This window comes from Melitaea cinxia, chromosome 8 (assembly GCF_905220565.1).
Source record: "Melitaea cinxia chromosome 8, ilMelCinx1.1, whole genome shotgun sequence".
NCBI lineage: Eukaryota > Metazoa > Arthropoda > Insecta > Lepidoptera > Nymphalidae > Melitaea > Melitaea cinxia.
This window is the reverse complement of record NC_059401.1, coordinates 10,080,651-10,100,568: the sequence shown is the minus strand read 5'-3', so window position 1 is coordinate 10,100,568 and position 19,918 is coordinate 10,080,651. Positions and strand designations below refer to the sequence as shown.

General features: G+C 33.3%; 1 protein-coding gene across 1 annotated transcript; it reads right to left on the bottom strand.

The window, feature by feature from the left end:
* Nucleotides 1–1,190: 1,190 nt before the first annotated feature.
* On the bottom strand, nucleotides 1,191–19,217 carry LOC123655945 (coiled-coil domain-containing protein 170). Its single transcript, XM_045591681.1, has 12 exons — nucleotides 19,143–19,217; nucleotides 12,990–13,079; nucleotides 12,162–12,900; nucleotides 11,910–12,082; nucleotides 11,271–11,471; nucleotides 10,705–10,848; nucleotides 10,075–10,155; nucleotides 9,370–9,474; nucleotides 6,629–6,796; nucleotides 4,175–4,425; nucleotides 3,485–3,682; nucleotides 1,191–1,275 (listed from the first exon to the last, which is right to left on the bottom strand). Exons 1-12 carry the CDS (start codon nucleotides 19,215–19,217, stop codon nucleotides 1,191–1,193), a joined length of 2,310 nt encoding a protein of 769 aa, XP_045447637.1.
* Between the last annotated feature and the right edge of the window lie 701 nt (nucleotides 19,218–19,918).

The window sequence follows — 19,918 nt, the reverse complement described above, 5'->3', positions numbered from 1 at the left end:
GCAACTTATTATCTAGGATTATACTGTACAAATAAATAAAATTGAAGTGTCTGTTTGTAATATTAAAATAACCGCTTTTTACTAAATGCATATGGATGTCTACACATCCATATGCATTTAGTAAAAAACGGATGGTACATATACCAGAATAACATTTTTTTTAGAATTTTTGACTGTCTGCCTGTCTGTATGTCTGACTGCTTGTTAGTCGGTCTGTCTGTCTGTTTGTTCCGACTAATCTCTGAAACGGCTGGACCGATTTTGACGGGACTTTTACTGGCGGATAGCTGATGTAGTAAGGAGTAACTTAGGTTTTAGAAATTTATTTATTTTATAACTCTGCGAACTGAAAAACAGTACCCCTTTTTGTTAAATTTCACGCGGACGAAGTCGCGGGCACAGCTAGTAACTTATTAATATAGGCCGTGACATTACAACTTTTACATCTAATATAAATTATTTAAATAGACTAAATAGGAAGAAATAGTCTTAGGTATATATCTATACATATGTATATGTGTAGATCCAATTGCAGCAAACAAATCTGTGACAACTTATGAAACTTTACAATTTGTTACAAATGTAACAATATCAATGTTGTGTACCTAAGGAAGAGACAAACACATTACAACACAAGTATCAAATTTTCTAGTAAGACTTTTTTTTTGTAAAATAACAATTATAAAAATAGATTTAAACCATAAATATTTTTTATGGGTTTTCTTCGCTTGCGAGCACAATTATTGTAACCGTTATTCTTAAATATTTGAAAGCGCAAACTTTTAATATAATACGGACTGCAAAAAATTATCTAAAATAAGTCCAGTTCAAGTTGGTACATCCTGAAAAACATATCTAATACATAATACTGTTTATTATTCCAAAAAAATGAATGAACTGGACATAACTATAGTTCTTTAAGTATAATAACCTCTAATCTAACCTCTAGCTGATTGATGGTGATCTGTATGCAGAACCCAACATTTGCCGGGTTACTAGTAAACTAGTTATTTTATATAAATAAACGTTGCCATGTTATAGAATATTTTGATATGTTACATACTATGGTCATGAAAAATTAACACTATGGACAGAATTACATACTCCATAACCTTTTTTGATACAATGATATTGTAGTTTTGATATCGCCGAGCCTAATCTGGCTAGAAGCGGGCGCGGCGACGCGACTGTCACAAGGTGGCGCGCCCTTTATACAGATCGTCCTCGATATCGAACGCCGGGTCGGCGTATCCGGAGTCATCGTAACGCAGGGACCTAGAATGATGAAGTTATTCTTATATCTTAAATTCACTTTTAAATACCACTTTTAGAAGTATCCTTTTTCTTTTCATACCACCTGTGGTAGTATGAAAAGAAAAAGCAATTAATGAAACAACTTTTTTCGGATTTTATCGCGGTTTATTATTAACTTCCTGGACTGCTGTCCTCCCGTGACCATGGTTGCTGTAAAGTATTCGAAACGTCGATAATCAAAAGTTAATAATAAACCGCGATAAAATCCGAAAAAAGTTGTTTCATTAAATGAGTAAAATTCGCGTAAACATTAGGAGAAAAAGCAATGTCTAGTGTTTTCGCTTCTTAAAACCGACAAAAAAGGGCAAATATAGATTTGACAGATATTTTTATGTTTTTAAATATGTTACACAAAAAAGTTAAATGGTATATCTACAGCACAGAAATAGAGGAAGATTGTTTTACTGGGCTGTTTGCAGTTCGTGAGTTATCTAGCCGTGTCTAACATCTTGCCGTGACGGAAAATTTATATTTATTGTATAGGTATTTAATGGCATTAATAGGTATCGTTCCCAAAGTACTAAAAACTACGTAAGATAAAACCATAATAAATTATTGCGGTAATGGTCTGTTTAATTATTGAGGTAATGTATACGATTCGTATTTGGACTTCGCAAATATGATCATATCTCTGATACATCTGAATTCCGTTGAAAAACTCAAGTGGCTCCCAATTCGCTTTCGCAGGAATACGCATATTCTTAACGTACTTTACTGTATTCTATTTAACCCTGTTGCATCTGATTGTCTAAAGCAACGATTGAAATTTCATGATCGCAGTCTTCGTTCTGATGATAGCTTACTTCTTGAAATTCCCTCTCACTCGTCTTCCTTTTATACTAAATCTTTCAATGTTTAAACTTCTCGACTTTGGAATTCTTTACCCTTGCATATTAGACGCGTGTACAATCGCTTCCTATTTTTAAAAAGGCTGTCAGGTAGCATTTTCTTTTTATTCAACGTGAATAAAATTATATGTATGTATGTAAGTTTGTATGTTTGTATTTGTGTATGTATGTATGTACTTATATGTATATGTGTTTAAGTAAACGTTTATGTCTCAATTTGTACACATACACCGACACAATACCTACCATCTCCTCTGCCCCTTGGTTGCCTGGAAGAGATCGCTTTTCAGCGATAAGACCACCCTTTGTACCTTATGATACTCTGTTAAAATCAATATGATACGTATTATTTCTGTTTTGGTGTATAATAAGGTGTATTGTTATGTTATGTCTATGCAAATGGCGACGATCTTTATTTCTGTATTGAACTTATAAAACAGCATTTATTGTAATTGATGAATGAAATTTAAATCCAGATATGTACAATATTTTAAAGCTCATAATACCTTTTCTGTTGAACTTTAAAGATATACAGTTCCGCAATATCAATAATACATAAAAAACAGACACAATAAATTAGCACATAGTACTGCATAGTACAGTTTTTTTAGTTGTAAATTAATTAAAATCTCAATTATCATTATAGTAAGTTCTAGTTATTAATTCTAGACAATTATTTTATTATGGTTATGTAACTACGGACTTAGGGTCTACGGAACCTATGACTATGTCAAATAACTTTAACCTGTACTGTACATTGTACTTAAATTTATAGGTTTTAAAGTTTTAGGTTACAAATATAAAGATAATGGTTACAAAATGATAAAGATATCTAATAGCTAGATACTAATAATTTAAATACAGCGCGACGCAACGGTGCCTTAGCACCTGGCTCTGCTTAACCTTTTTCAATTCTTATATATTTTTCGTAGGAGGATATTTAATTGCTGGAACTGTATTATTTAAATATAAAAAAGTCTTTTAATTCTTAATTAGTAGTTTTATATTAACTTTAAAAAATGCCCTATAGACATAAAAGTCATAGGTACATAAAAGAAGAATAATTTACAAAGAATTAAAACTGAAAACTATATTTGGGCCAAAGAAATTTAGAACTATTTTTCAACCAACGTCTCCCTTATATTAAGGCCGAAGAGAATGAAGAAAATTATACTTTAAACAGTAAAGATTTATTTATTTAATTAATACCTTATAAAAAGTAACTTAAACTGATTAAAACAATATCGGGAACCATCAAGTTATATAGACTACGTCATGTTTAAAAAAACATGACTATTATAATTTAAAAAGTTCATAGTTACCGTTCGGGTGTTCGTGTTCTGCAACGTGATGGTGGCGGGGATCGAGACGAGGCCCGCAGTAACGCGGGGTCGTCGTAGCGTCGCGACACCACGGTAAAGTCGTGGTGCGCGTCTATTAGTTTCTGAAGTCGCGATACCATTTCGAAGTCCGACACGGAAGACGGTACCAGGATACCGAGCAACTTAGCGATCGAATTCCTGTTACGTCAATACAAATACGTTATTACTCTGAAGTTTGTTAGGCTATTGAAGATTTTAATTTTTGCATCAATCTTTTAGTTTATCATTTATATTAAGTAGAATTTAGATTAAAATTACATTCTGATTCAATAATTTATTTATTGAGCGACCATAATATCGATTCTAAATTGAAAACATCAAGGTTGAGGGCAGACAGCGCTCGTTATTTTTTTTTGTGAATGTAATTTTTAACCCTACGTTAACACAAAAGCTGCAAGTTCAGCCTGAATATATAAAAAAAAACACCGCGTGTTTTATGTCCATGTTTGCATAATTTTATTATCCAACGGACATAAAATTTCCTTTTTATGACACACTATAAAGGAAATATGTAATCGACATAAATATTTTCACTATTTAAAGTAAGTGTACGGCTTTAATGGGATATTTTAGTGAAATTACAACGTTAAAGACTGTAATATAAAATTATAGTGCTGTACTGACACTCACCTAAAGCTTTGTAGCTGCGCTTCTCTCCTCTGACATTCAGCGAGAGCTTCCTTTGTTCTAGAAAGGTCATCTCTTAGCATATTAATTTGATGTTCCGTCGTTGTTCTTTCTTGTTCGAAGGTTTCGCCAGTGGTTCGCACTTGGTCTTTTAAAACGTTGACTTTACGATTGTACCTTGCTCGAAGTAATTCCGCCTCGTCCAGTTTCTTCTGAAGTTCCTCTATTTTCCGAGCGCGTTCCAGAGAAGTTATCTGCGTATATCCAATAAAAAATATTGTTCACTGTCACACTGTCTTTTTGGTATAAGACAGTAATCTTTTTATTTAAAGAACCATATATGTATATGTCGAAGAAAGTAATGTTGTAATTTTAACAACCATGTGTTTATTAAGGACTTGCTAGTATTTATAATTATAATTTCTCATAAATACGGACTTATCCTAACTTATGGCAGGTATATTAATTTCGGATGTAAATGTGATCGTCCGCTGATTTAACTTTTACCTGCTCTGCCTCAGGACCTTGAAAAGATCTTAAGCTACATTTTACCCTATAAAATGTGACGATTCCTTAAAAATTTTTTTTTTTGCTATTCTAAGGCAAGGTTTTTATCATACTGTATTTCAGTTAGTTTGCAAGAACCCTATCAAAATTAGAGAAGGAAATATTTGAATGTAGGTAGGCCTGATACCAGTTTTTTGGTCAGAAATTTTTAAAGGGTTTTTGAGATGTTGATGATTATTTTACTAATGTTGTACAAAGGATAATAATAATCTAAGTTTCTAAAAAATGACTAAGTTCAGTTTCTTGTAGATATTTGGAACCATGCCATTTTATTATTACGTAGATATTAAAATTGCTTTACTTTTTTAAGTATATTGGTACACTGCTTAGTTTGCCTTGTTTATGTTATATAAGGCCTAGTGCGTGGTCGTATTATAATGTATTGTTCTTATAGCTAAGCGTCTAAGCTTATTGTAGAAATAGTTACAGGTAATAATAATGTACTGTAGTTAATATTAATATTTAATAAAAATGACCATGATCTTTAGTGTGAAATACTTCCGTAAAGAAATTTGCATAGTAGAAACTGCATCAGTTTTGATAAATAAATAACAATGGTGTTTAAGTTAATCGTTCGATTTTATAAGTAAGAAATACTAAAGCTAAAATTTTTATTGTGTTTATTATTTAAATCATACCATAAATTTAATATATTATTAGATTATTTTTATCAGATTTGGGGCGGCTATTCATATTGGCTATGAGCGTAACATTTTGAAATACGTTCGTAATAGTACATATAGGTAGTATTTAACTAAGTACCGGTACTATCGTACAGAGCGGCATTATTTATAGTTGAAAACTGCCTAATATTTGTACCGACACAGAATCTCAATGCTTATGACAATCTACATCAAATCAATCACATATTAAATCAAATCAAAAAACAATCGAGCAAGTTGAAAGAATAGCTCAGAGCAAGATCGAGCTTGTAATAAGTAAATCACTTTAACCTTGCAAGCAAATTATCCCAGCGAATATAGATAGAATAGTCTCTGTTACGCGATATAATACCAAAGAAGTATAAATACTTGATCATAAAAATGTTACTTAAATGTGTCTTTCATCGAGAAATGAGTAATGACGTTAAACTCGTTATAGTTATAAAAACAAATTATTTAATATGTATTAGTATACAATCTATGTCTAAAGAATATACGTTAAATAAAACATATTAAGCCTTTTTAGGTATCGGTACGGATATTGAGCGCTTGGCGACAGAGTGGGGATCGCTTTGCCAATCGTGCAGAGGTCGCAAACAGGACAATAGCTTTATTCAGCGGAAATATAAAACTAAATAATATGTAATTATAATCAATATTATGAATATCAATGTAATGTAGATATAGGTATCTGTGGAGAAAAACGACTAAACTGCATAAATATGCGACTCAAATATTCGTCACTAATTCCACATTACGTATTTATGCCTTTTGTAGTTGAAACGCTTGGACCTTGAAGTAGCAGTGCTAAAAAAAATTAAAAGATTTAACTCCTAGTCTCATTGCCTCCACTGATGACCAGAATGGCTGGTGCATTTTTTGCTCAGAGAATCAGCATAGCGATTCAACGAAATGCTGCCAGGATTCTTGGCACTATTCTGGACCGACGATCTACGTAAGATTGCCGGTGTAGGCTGGATGAGGATAGCGGAAAACCGGGATGTCTGGCGCGAACTTGGGGAGGCCTATGTCCAGCAGTGGACTGCAATAGGCTGAACTAACTGACTGACTGATGATTCATATCGTAACTATGTGTAAATATTTATTTTTTACGTTGTGAATATTGTAATATGTATATCTAATATTGTAAAAATTTGAAACAAATATCTATTTAAATGTAAAGTTGAAGTCTGTGCTGATCTGTGCGCTACACATAACTACCTATTACCTTGTACTCCGCGGCGTCGGCAAGCTGCGCATTGAGATCGCGGACTTGCGCACGCGTATCGCTCAGTTGCACGCCTAGTTTGTCGCATTGCCGCGCTAACTTTTTACAGCGATTCAGCGCCTCGTCCCTTTCCGCTTGCAGTACAGCTCGCACCCTCGAGCTTTCTTCCTACATGTTATCATTAGTCACAACAATTAAAATTCATTGAAAAAGAGTCAGCAAATCAACATGATTTTTTTAAAATTTTATTTTCATTTACAAAGATGCAATGAATGTATGCGATACCCTTTACACATATCTGATGTTGAGAGCTGCGCAAGCTCTAAACATTCACATATTATCTTGATTGGCAATGAAGTAAGAACATATTGTAAGACGATAATATCGCATATTTTCCAATCCACAATGGACCAACGAGGACCTAAATTGAGCGCGATTGTGTGGGCTCGATCCCTGCCCCGAAATAGTTATGTATAAATTGTATATACATTTATTTATCGACAAAAAAATATGAATCTATGTCTGTCGACTGCTACTCATAACACAAGCAATAAGTTGCTTAATTTCGAAACAAACGACCATGTGTGTATTTCAAAAAAATTATTTCATTTGACAATTTATGACTAACGTCATCAACGAATAGTCATCCAACATTACCAGGCTCAGTTCTAAGATTTTGTTCAGAACAACTTATAATAAAGCATAAATCACAAAAAGGTTGAGGTAGTAATAAAAATATATTTCTTTGCAAAAATATTTAAAAAAAAAACGTGTGGTGTCGTGACTAGTGAGACACCAGATAGGAACGAAGTTCCTTATTATAAAACTAGCTGACCTGGCGAACTTTGTACCGCCTTCTTTATTTTTTTCTTAAATATAATAATTAATATATCAAAATAAAATATAGCCTATCTTTCAAGTTTGATTGAACTGCACATGGTGTGCGAATTTTATTATAATCGGTTAAGTGGTCTAGGAGTCCATTGAGGACAAACATTGTGACACGAGATTTATATATATTAAGATATTAATTTCAAGTTCTTTTACATTCGAAGTATAAAGACATTTTTTAATATGATTTTTTATCGATAACAATAAAAAAAATACTTTACAAAATTGTCTTAAAACATTTATTTTTTTTACAATGATTTGTAAATATATATAATAATATCGAATCGTGTAATAATAATAGGAAACTGCAATAATAACAGTCATCACGTAGGTCGTAGACTATACATTAGACACTGTATAGTCATCATACATTACTGTACATAAGAATCTCACGACGCCGCGTAGGCACAACGGTCACAGCCATGGATTGTACCTGTTGCGCTGGCGGTTGCGGGTTCGATCCCCGCACATGACAAACATTTGTATTGGCCATACAGGTGTTTGCCGTGGTCTGGGTGTTTGTGCAGTCCTTGTAGGTCTCCCCACCGTGCCTCGGAGAGCACGTTAAGCCGTCGGTCCCGGTTGTTATCATGTACACCTGATAGCGATCGTTACTCATAGTAGGGAATATATCCGCCAACCCGCATTGGAGCAGCGTGGTGGATTAAGCTCTGATCCTTCTCCTACGTGGGGAAAGAGGCCTATGCCCAGTAGTGGGATATTACAGGCTGAAGCGAAGCGAAGAATCTTACGCTTTTATTTAACGTTAGGCGTTATTTGCCGGCTATAGTACCCCTCAGAACCGCCTAATGTGGTGTTAAACGTAACACGTAAGTTACCGGACAATAGTGTGGCGCACAAAGCCTTTTGTATCACTGTAATAATATATATGTTAAGATCGACCTAAAAACTTTGGAAACGTTATAGCAGCCATAAAAATACAAATTCGAATTTACATTTCCAAAAATATTACTAGGCGTGTTAATCAACAAATGATACGATGGCACTCTTGGTTATGGAAACCTAAAAATCAAGATAGCAACAAGCAGTGGTGAACAAAAGTACATATAAACCGTTTTGCTGACGCACTGGACTCGACACGTTTGGATTATTTTCGCATTTTTTTTAAAGGAGCGCCAGGTAAACTATCAATATAGGAGAGCGGAATCAAGAAATACGTAAAAGGTCACGACGCTGCCAGTAACAGAGCATAAGTGTCTGTTTACTTACAATATGTCTGAGTATAGAATTGTATTGCGAGTATAAAATTCTAGAGATCATTAATTACTTTTTAACCGCACAAAATTCTAAACTAAAATGTTTTTTGAGTGCCTTCTTGGAGCAAGACAGTATCTATTGAGCGTTCAAAGGTGTCACTAACGTGAACACTAAGGTGATAACTCTATTAGAGGAATAGAAGTTCTTAAAAAAAGAGCTACGCTCATGACAATTATGCTTTGAACAATGCAAGCCGTCGTCTGAAAATATGCAGTTCTTCTTTTATTACGCTATGGCGGCAAAACGCTTAGGGTCCAGATGATGCTAAGCGCTAAGCGGTTATCGTAGTATATGGACGCCTGTAACACCAGGAGCATCACAAGGGAGTTGTCGGCAGCGCTTAGAGAAGTCAGGTGCTCTAGCTATCTTACTCGCCACAGGAACACAGCACTACTCGTAAGCAATATTATTTGTAGTTATTCTATAAAGTTTAGGTAGGTACTTCCTAAGTTGAGCTGCGTCAAATGTTGAGTATGATATTTCCTGTGGATACCTTATTAATAAGGTCATTACTTTAAGAAACAATATTTAAAATTTATTATTCAATAATAAACTTAAATTATGTAAATTACCTGAATACTAAGTTTTCGACGAAGTAAATCCAAGTGTAAGTCCTTTCTTTGCAACTGTTCTCTCAAAATTCGTATACGACGCTGAAGTTGATACACTACGGCTGTCTGGAAAAATACTCATTCATTAACTTTATATACGTCTATGTATGTCTATTACAACTTTCCATTTATATATGCCATGTACGTATATATACTTTATTTCTATTTTTTTACATTATTTTTTTGTCTAAATATATTGTATATGTTTAGGTAAAACTGTACACCTAAACTGTCTACATATATACCATTTCGTCTACCCAAAGGTTGCCTGGAAGAGATCGCTCATTAGCGATAAGGCCGCCTCTTGTACTTATCTCTTGTTTTTAATTTTGTAATTTTGCTCACTCTTGGTGTACTATAGTTTTATTATTATTTTTACTCACAAATAAAATTATTTAAGCATGTGTTACCTGCAGTTTTACATTCTAAAATATATGTTCTATTTTATATCTATCTACAATAACTATAGTTTTGAAAAATATACAAATACAATGTTATGAGGTGTTAGGTAGTCAATTTTTGTTCACCAACTATTGTATGAGGTGAAGCATTTTTAGTAGTGCCTAATCTTTTAACGCGTGAATGTCTCACACAAGGTGTCATTGTTTATTGGAACATAAAAGTATTTAATGATACCATGCCAATTGTGAATGGTATAAATCTTACTTCTTTAAGGTACGGTAAGTCATGGAAAGATCGTTCTCTTCGCAGTCTCGGGAGCGTGCCATAGTATCCATAATATAGCAGCTATACAAAACACACAGTTATTAAATTAACCGCTATCATTATAAAACACGATCCACAAAAGTCGAGAATTATTTTTTATTTTCGTTAATTACTATTCACGTAGCGATATTGCATTACGTGTCCATTGAATTTCAAACAACCTGATTTATATACCCTTCGGAGTTATCAGTAGCTCTGACTACAATGTGAAGATATACGATAGCGGTTAAATCAATATTTGCAAAATACAAAGCACACAAAACACGAAAAATTTAAAAGGATTGTAAGTAATTTATCTTTATTCCTTTTTAGACTTGATGTTACTGGTCTTAACGAGCACACATTGTATTCATAACATAAGCTTACTTTTACTGGTGTGGACAGTGATTAATTTATCAATTAGATCAAAATATTTCAAAATTGTTATTATTTATTGAACAACAGCGTACAGACAAAAGCAGTTATCATATAACCGAGCAGATCATAAATCTAATGAATATAGAATACCTACCAAAGGAATGTAAACTGATCTTAATTTTTCCTTTCCCTTGATATGCTGTAGTGACTGACCTTGTCTACAATTTTATCGCTCTCAAGTCGTGCGAGCTGCTCTGCTCGGTGCATGATAGACTCAGTGTGTAGTTCCACGCCGACGTCCTGGGTCAACTCGTCCATATTGAGAGTGCGACTCAGGCGCTCGAGGAATGCCACGAACTGTAACATTGTTTATGAATGTACTTATATTTGTCACCGTTACTGTTATTGTATTTTATTTGCAATTGTTAAAATAAAAAAAAATATATATATTATGTTAGTAGTTTTTTGTATGATCATTTGTATGTTACTAATTGCGAGTCCGTATAAGTTCTCACTTAATATAATACTTTTTTTTTGTTATTTATACATACTTAGTATTTAATTAATGTTGTAAAAGGTTATATAACATAGTTGTTCCATTTAAGTAATTGCGGTTATTTGTAGTGTAACATAATGTATTTAATTAGTAGATAAGTTTATACCTATCAATCTAAAAGGTGTTTAGAAATATTTACAAAGCTTATAATTATTTATTTCTGGTATATTAATACTCTGATATATATAATCTGGTATAATAATAGTGGTAAATATATACTAACGTTTGCTTTGTCTTTTCGAAGATTATCCCTTGATTGTTCCATTGCGTTGAGCTCTGATTCCAACTTGTGAACTTTTGTTTCAAGCATATTGCGTTCATCCTCAAGTATACGCACACGAGTGGTAGCTTGATCATGTAAATGAACAGTTCTACCCAACTGTTGAGATTCCATTCCTAATTTCTCTCGCAGCGCTTCCAATTGCTTTATAAAATTAATTAAAGACATTGCTAAGTATATTTGTAAATACATAGTTAAAACTATTTTTAAATAAACTTAAAATTGCAATTTTTAATTAAGTTAATTAATTGTAATGCTACTAAATTTATTTTTAAAATGATTACAGTAACTGTCTATAAGAACTGTAACATAATTGCAGGTTCAAATCCTTAACATAAACAATTTTTAATATCATATCAAAAATCGACCGTTCCAGCGGGGCTCGGACCTGCATCTCCGACTTACCGTGTCGGTGCTTTAGCCAATTAAGCTATGGAACGATGTACTTGCTAGATCGAAATTTTTGATATGATGATTTTATATTCGGTCTAAGCGACCGTGGCGACTTCTTTAACATACTTAAACATTATAAAATTATTATCTATATTACTATCCTTAAAAATATAAAACAAAACAACGTACCACGGATTTGTCCTTATTTTCACTTAATATTTCTCTTATTCGATCTTTGATAGTGCTCTCGTGCGCTTCAACGAAACGTGTCGGCAAGCTGAGTAGAATTGCGAAGGATTCCATTGTGTTTCGAAATTCGGTCTGCAGTCTTTGATATTTTTCGTCACGATGTCTCAAATCCTCTGAAATAATCATAGATATATAAAGCCTAAACAACCTTTATAATTTTAAAATTTAAATTTTAAATAATTAGATACTGACCTTTCAACTGAATTATCATTGATTCATTCTGATTAACGTTATCAGTCACAACATTTAGATTCTTTGAACAATGCGATAATTTTTCCCTACTTTCGTGCAGTTCTCGTTCAAGTACTCTGTTTGAAACAAGAAGAGATTCTTTTTCTTGTTTAAGTCTTTCTATGTCAAGAAGTTGAGTAGAAAGTTGTCTCTGCAACATGTCTTTATCAGCGTTCGAGCGTTCAAGAGAATCTCTACAGCTTCTAAGGTCTTGCTCGATCGTTGATAAGTTTTCAGTAGTATTCATACATTTGTTTTTAAGCCTTGTTATTTCTTGCACAAGTTCAGCTGCTTTAATAATAAGACTTTCAGGAGAATGGGTGTGAGTGGTATCACAGAAATCTGAATCTAATGCGACCGATAATCGTCTAACGAGATCATGAAATTGACATCGCGCATTTTCTTTCTGCTGCTCTTCATTGTTGCATTCTAATTCAAGGGATCTTAACTTTTTTTCTAGGTCTTTTATTTTTTCCTCACAGTAACGGTTGTCCCGCTGTAGAGTTTGCACGGTTAAATCGCTTCTGCCTTGCGAAGCTTGTAAATTACGTTGAATTTCCTCAAGGTCTTGAATTTTCTTTTTAAGCGATGATATAATAGCATTTTGACGTGCATTTTGTTCGCGCAGATGGTCTATTTCGACTTGCTGTTCTAATATTCTTTGATCACGAGATAACATTTGGTTTTTTAAATCTTTGTTCTAAAAACGAAAAAAAAATGTTGTTTTAATTATAGGTACATAAACATGTGATGTACTTTCTATACATTATTTTTACTATACCAGCTTACTTCTGAAAGTAACTTGTCACGTTTATATTGTAGTGCAGCTAAGTCACTTCTTAAAGATGTTACAACATCGTTACTAACGTCTGCATCCATCTGTAAATGTGTTTGTATAAAAAAATGTTTTATATTTAAATTATTAGTAGATTTTCATACTTACACAATTCCAAAAGAAACATCTTAGAAACTTTGGAAGAAAAAAAAAAAAAACGAAATTCGGAAGAATGGTGGACGGGTTCCTGTGGCGTACAAAAGACGACTATGCAGTACTGGGGAAGCGGGTACTTTTCATTTATTAGATAGCGTGATGGGGGTTGCTATTTCAAGCTCGCAAACAGTCACGATATATTCTTGAGTACGGATAAATGTGAGCTACTGCACAGTTAAGTTTCGTGATTTACATAATATAATCGTAATATCTTCACATATTTGTTTTCGCTTGCAATTTATTTTTGTTGACGTATTAAAGAAATAAAATAAATAAGAAAATTTAATCAAAAATACACATATTGTATATGCAATCAAAAGTAAAATCAAAAACATTTTATTCAAATAAGCCTCAAAAGCACATTCGACTCGTCATTTTACAAATTAAAATTTTAATTATTTTTACAAGTAAAGAAAGTAAGAGAACTGGCAAGAAACTCCGCGTTACTCTATCATTGGCATTAAATTGATTATCCAGTTATATAAGAGGAATAATACAATCATAAACGCTTGTCCACAACGCTAGTACTTAATCAACAATTATAAAAAAATACCAAATAAATTTACCATACATATTATGTGACAGAATATACGGTATAAAAGTTCGTTTTTTAGAACAAAGCCATCATTAATATGGTAATATCTACATAAAAATGGAGAAATTTGTGCTAGGCACGAAGAGAGTATGATCACGCTATGTTCGATGGGTATATGGTATTGAAGAACTGTGATATTTAGTACCAATACTGTAGTTGCTTAATATAAAAAATATAAACAGAATGATTTTTTTTTATTAACAAATAAATATTTTATACAAACATTAAACTTACTTTTAATTACCTAATTAGATTTTTTAAAGCTAGTTGTTGCATTTTTCAATTGTTAATGTTATTACTGATTATTTTACGAGTATATTTCAGTCGAGCATATAGTTAACTGCACCGCGGTAGTGTGTATATTATATAATATTTTCCCGATTTTGTACTTTAAAAATCTAGAATTTAATAAAATTTACTTCCAAAGGTTTTCTACAAAACATCGTTTTCGATTTAGCTAAATGATAAGACCGGAATTTGTAAATACTTTTAACTTAAAATATTGTTATTTTCTTGAATGTTATTTTGAATGTCGAATAAAGTATAAAATTATAAATAATAAAAAAAGTTATGTCTGTACAAGCCTAGCAGGCAATTGTAAATAACCCATTAAAATGATTCTCATTATTTTGAATAGACCGTATTTCGAAATTTGATCAAGATTGATGGAAATTTTTCCAATTAAAGAAAGGAAGTTTTCAAGGAGCGGCAGCAAATTGCTTGCTATAAATAGATACGTACAATTAATAATACATACATACATATACATACATACATTGGAACGAAGTTCCTTACGGCAGGCTTGACATTTGGCTGGGCGACCGAACTGAATAAAATGTGATACTAAAACCGTAAGAAAAATATATAACGGAAGTGACGTAATATCAGTCACACGACTGTATAATATGACGTTTGTAAAACTAAAATATTACTAGTAAACCTTTTTTTAAATTATTTATGTAATTTTATACCCACTGTCGAAAAAAATAAATAAAGACACGTGTTTTTTTATTTCACTTAATTAGTTTGAATTATTATTATTATGTTTGATTTATTTTATTTTGCGGTATTTTTTATTTTCTAAAATACTAAATTTCCTAAATACTTTTATGTACTTAACTAAAAACCAATCAACAAAATTAAAAAATCAAGAATTAGATAATATATATAAAATTCAACATTTTTTTTCCTAATTGTGTTGCTTTTATACTATCCGAAGGAACTTCGTTCCTACCTGGTGTCACATGAGACCACATAATTTTTTTTCTATGGCTTTTCTTCTTTTTTGTCATAATTGAGGAAAAAATAGCCACAAGAGTTAGTAAATCGTAAGGACCTAACGATCGAAAATTGGTAGATACTTTTTATAGTTTCGATGTTTAATGGAAATTAAAAAAATAGGTATTGATTTCAATAAACTGTTTTAAACATTCAAATGATCAACATTCATTAAAAAAAATTTTTTCGATCCAAAGTTTTCCATTAATGAACATTGTACCTACGTATAGTGTACAGAAATGGTATAACAGTTATAGGATTATTTATTGACAGCTGTAATGTAATTTTGAAATACAAATATCTAATACTAGCGACCCGCCCCGGCTTCGCACGGTTGCAAAAACTATCAGTCTTCCTCTATTATATTATGCATGTAATATACATATAAACCTTTCTCTGGAATCACTCTATTTACTAAAGAAAACCGCATCAAAATCCGTTGTTCATAGTCTGTCCATAGTTTTAAAGACCTGAGCATACAGACAGCAGGAAGCGACTTGGTTTTATATGTAATGATATTATATTTGAGCTGTATGCTACAATACGTAAAGTACAAAAATATTATATATTTTAAATACATTCGAGCGTGGCAGCAAAATTATTTAAAATACAATCCTAACATCTTATAATCTCTAGATTTGGAGTTTAAGTAATTGTCTGTTTTATTATATGCTAGCTGTGCCCGCGACTTCGTCCGCGTGGAATTCAACAAAACAGTTATTTTTTAGTTCGCTGAGTTATAAAATAATTAAATTTCTAAAATAAAACTAGTCTAAGCTACTCCTTATTACATCAGTTATCGGCCAGCGAAAATTTCGTCAAAATCGGTCCAGCCTTATCAGAGATTGGCCAGAACAAACAGTTGTAAAAAATGTTATTTTGATTTGTCTACCGTGTAATGTAATGTAATATAGATGTAATGCATTTAGTAAAAAGCGATTATTGTAATATTTTTTTTTTATGTAAGTGATATACCCACAGGCTTAAAATGCCCGTGTTTTTGTTATTCCATATGTTTTAATTTTTTTTTTTTTGAAACATGCATCGGTACTTCACTGCAACTTTAGAAAACTTATGAACTAGCCTTAGAATCTCTAAAAATCGACGCGAGTCCACTGACCAAGACTATTCTACATATTGTTTTTTTTTTTATAGTTATTATTTTTATTATATTAACACTTATATGCTAACTACAATATATCCTCCGATTGTCACTCCTTGTTCAGCTTTTTTGGGAGAGGGGTGATGGGGAAGCTTACCTTGCTACGGGGAGATGGTTGCCTGGGTAAATGTCGCCAATGACATCGAGCTCAGCTTAGATTCGGGTGCGGCCATTGCCCTACGTTGTTCTACCTTTTGAGCCTCGACCTTTCGTTGTAAGCGCTCCGAGTCGCTCGGTGCGGGCTCATCGAGAGTCGGCGATGCAAGGGGTGGAGGTGTTTTGGATTTCGGTCTTAAGTAACTAAGATCCTCCCCCTTGTCTTCGTGGACAATGGCGTCACTGTTCTTGGAGGCCATTAGGCAGCCGTAACTATCTGGTTCGTCGCCTCTATCATAGCCGACTCTCATCGAATGCACACTGATTCTTCCGGGGATTCCCCCAGGGATCTTGCTCAACCGCTGCAGCCACAAGCTGGACTGCGCGAAAGCGGACGTCTCTCCCCATTCGAAGAGAGCGATATCTTTGTTTTTCAACCGCAACAAGCGATAGGTCGAGTTGCCCTCCTGTTCTTGCGCTAGCGCTGTGATTTTTGTGAGCCTTGTGCTTGTCTTTTGGGTGCTACCGTTTATCAGTAAGGCGAGCCCCGGCAAAATCGCCAGCCGATTGCGTTATTCGGAGCGACAGAAGCTTATCCCCATTATCTCCACTTCGCTGTCCATGAATAGAGACACGCATCTGGTCCCAATACCCACTTCTCCACTTCCGTTTACTTCATTGGGCGAGGATTGTGTCATCCTGCTGTGAGTTGGTTGCGAATGTGCGTTTTGGTTCGCTCTATTCCTGAACAGGTTTTGCAGTGAGGAAGGCATGGTGCTAGTTATTTGGCCTAGAAGGGGTGCGGCCCGGAGGTTATTTTAATATTACAAACAGACACTTCAATTTTATTTATTTTTATGTATAGATTTTTGTCTACTGGTGATATTAATATAACATTTATATAACAAATAAAATAATGTAACTTTGTGCAAATATAATAGATCTATAATTACTAGTGGCCTCCCATTGGTCGAAATGCGACCATAATTTAACCACAGACTTTAACAATAAACAAAAGAATATATAATTATGCGTGTGTGTGTGTTAAATACATGGTAGAGTGTGTAATGTTTTTTTGTTGATTAAATGTATTTTTATGCATAATTAGTAAACAATATTAACATTATAAGTTAGTAGTTAGTAAATTATAAGTGGGCGAAATTTCATACTCCTCTGTTCACGCAATTTTCGTAAAAAGACCCCTTTTTTCACAAAGTTTTTGCTTCACGTATTAATATATGATTGTTTAACTAAGGTAAGGCACAGCAGGAATTTCGTGCTCAAAATATGGAGCAGCCCGACTGGGGTAGTACCTCGACCTTACAGAAGATCACAGCAAAATAATACTGTTTTCAAGCAGTATTGTGTTCCTGTTGGTGAGTAAGGTGACCAGAGCTCCTGGGGGATTGGGGATTGGGTCGGCAACGCGCTTGCGATGCTTCTGGTGTTGCAGGTGTCTTTAAGCTACGGTAATCGCTTATGATCAGGTGAGCCGTACGCTTGTTTGCCGACCTAGTGACATAAAAAAAATAATATCATAATTATGTTAAGTAACTTATTTATAATATCAATTCGCTTTTTTTTTTGTTAAACAAATTTTTCAAGAATATTTCATGTTTTTTAAAAGGATCGGACCGAACCGGCTGATCAGGATGAGATGAGATTTCCTGATCTGGACCCGATCAGGAAATCTCATCTCATCCTGATCAGGCCCAGACCAATCATCTGCGTTACATGCCTTATCTAGTCCTGATCAGGCATGCCTGGTCCGGTTCTTCTAGGGAAGACGAAAAAAATTTCTGCTCGGGAATAGTATCTAAACGCATACTTAATAAGAATACTTAATAAGAAATCTTAATATATATAAATCTCGTGTCACAATGTTTGTCCTCAATGGACTCCTAAACTAATTAACCGATTTTAATCAAATTTGCACACCGTATGCAGTTTGATCTAACTTGAAAGATAGGCTATATTTTATTTCGATATATACTCAAGTAAAAAAAAATAAGGCGGTACGAAGTTCGCCAGGTCGGCTAGTATATATATATATAATTATAATACTTAATAAGAATAACTATAATCAGCTCTTTCGTCATTGTAATGTCATGAATATATATGATAAAGTTAAATTTTCTATTCTAACCCAAATTAATAATACAACCTTGTTAAATGAAAGACCTTATAGGCTTACGTTAACTTGATTCAAACCTTAAATATAACTTACCAAAAACTAAGAATATGTTGATGAACTGCCCAGAGAACTGCAAGAAATGTATAAGAGTACCACGAAAAACAAATCACGTTTTAAAAAATATTTTTTACAAAAAGAAACGTAATTAATTGAGTGAATCTCTGTACCCAGATAAACCCGCGAGGTTTTCGTGGTACTTTGTTATGTATTGGCCAATAAATAAATAAAAAAAAAGTTTTATAGCTATAGGTAATCTATCAATTACAAAAGTACTTATTGAGATAAAAATCAATATATTAATAATAAGTTAGATAAGTTGCAATTATTAATATTTAAGTCTATTTAAAATGCGAATGACTTCTTTGGAGTTACCGTGCCAGTAAACTTCCCACAACTGGGCATAGACGGTAGACCCTTTTGCAATGGAGGAGTGTTGTAACTAATTCCAGTGGTTAAAAAATTACGGGAAGGACAGTCTTTTTAAAAATAAACCCCGACTTTAAGTTGAGACAAATATAACAAATACCTGATAACGTTTTTCTTATTTTATTTGTGAAACCAACAGATCGTAGGTATATGTAGTTAACATGTCGTTTATATTTATGTATAAATAAATTAAAACTGACCTCAGTTGGAGTTTTATTTAAGGTTTCGTAAATCTTCCAGTCCTCTGCTTCCTCTTTATTTTTTTCCTCTTCCATGATTTTTCAAATTGATTGTTATTTAATGTAACGATAGCAGACAATAATAAGCAAACGGTGACTACTGCGTTGCTATGAAAGTGTAAAGCGAAAACATGTAAACATAGGAATCGATTTTACTTCCGTCGAGGGAGTAAGTAGGTCTTAAGAAAAGTTTTAGACCAGGACTTGCATTTATTTTAACGAAAATAAATGCATCCACCGTACCATCCCAGGTGAGCCGTACGCTTGTTTGACGACCTAGCTATAAGAAAAGACAAAACATGATAAGAGTAAATTTTTACGATGCGCGCGCACACCATTAATAAAACCGACACCCTAAAGTTAGCTAGTCAACGAAGAAGAATTTACAACGTGAAGTTAGCTAGCCAATGATGTGTAGCTTCTTACATGCGTACATAAGTACACATACTTTTTTAATGTACGTTACCTCAGAACTTTTGACTGGGTGGACCGGTTTCGATCATTTTTGTTTTAATCGAAAGGCAGTGCGTGTCATGTAGTCCCATTTAAATTTATGTACCTGGGTTACCGAGCTTAGCTCGGTATTTTTAGTAAATCGTGTTTTTTGGAAATCATATTTAAATACGAATTACATATAAAATATGACTAATATTTTTTTACCGGGCCTCCCCGGGCGGCACTTTTTAGGGGGCGGTAAAATTTAACAATACTTAAATAATAAAAATATTTTGTAAATA

What these genes read in the sequence shown, in the direction of transcription:
- LOC123655945 (XM_045591681.1), bottom strand. Translation starts at nt 19,217, where the DNA reads ATGGAAGAGGAAAAAAATAAAGAGGAAGCAGAGGACTGGAAGATTTAC. An exon ending in TTCGAAAAGACAAAGCAAAC is followed by an intron (nt 10,849 to 11,270) that starts GTTAGTATATAT and finishes ACAATGTTACAG; the next exon opens with TTCGTGGCATTCCTCGAGCG. An exon ending in GTCGAAAACTTAGTATTCAG is followed by an intron (nt 6,797 to 9,369) that starts GTAATTTACATA and finishes GATAACATGTAG; the next exon opens with GAAGAAAGCTCGAGGGTGCG.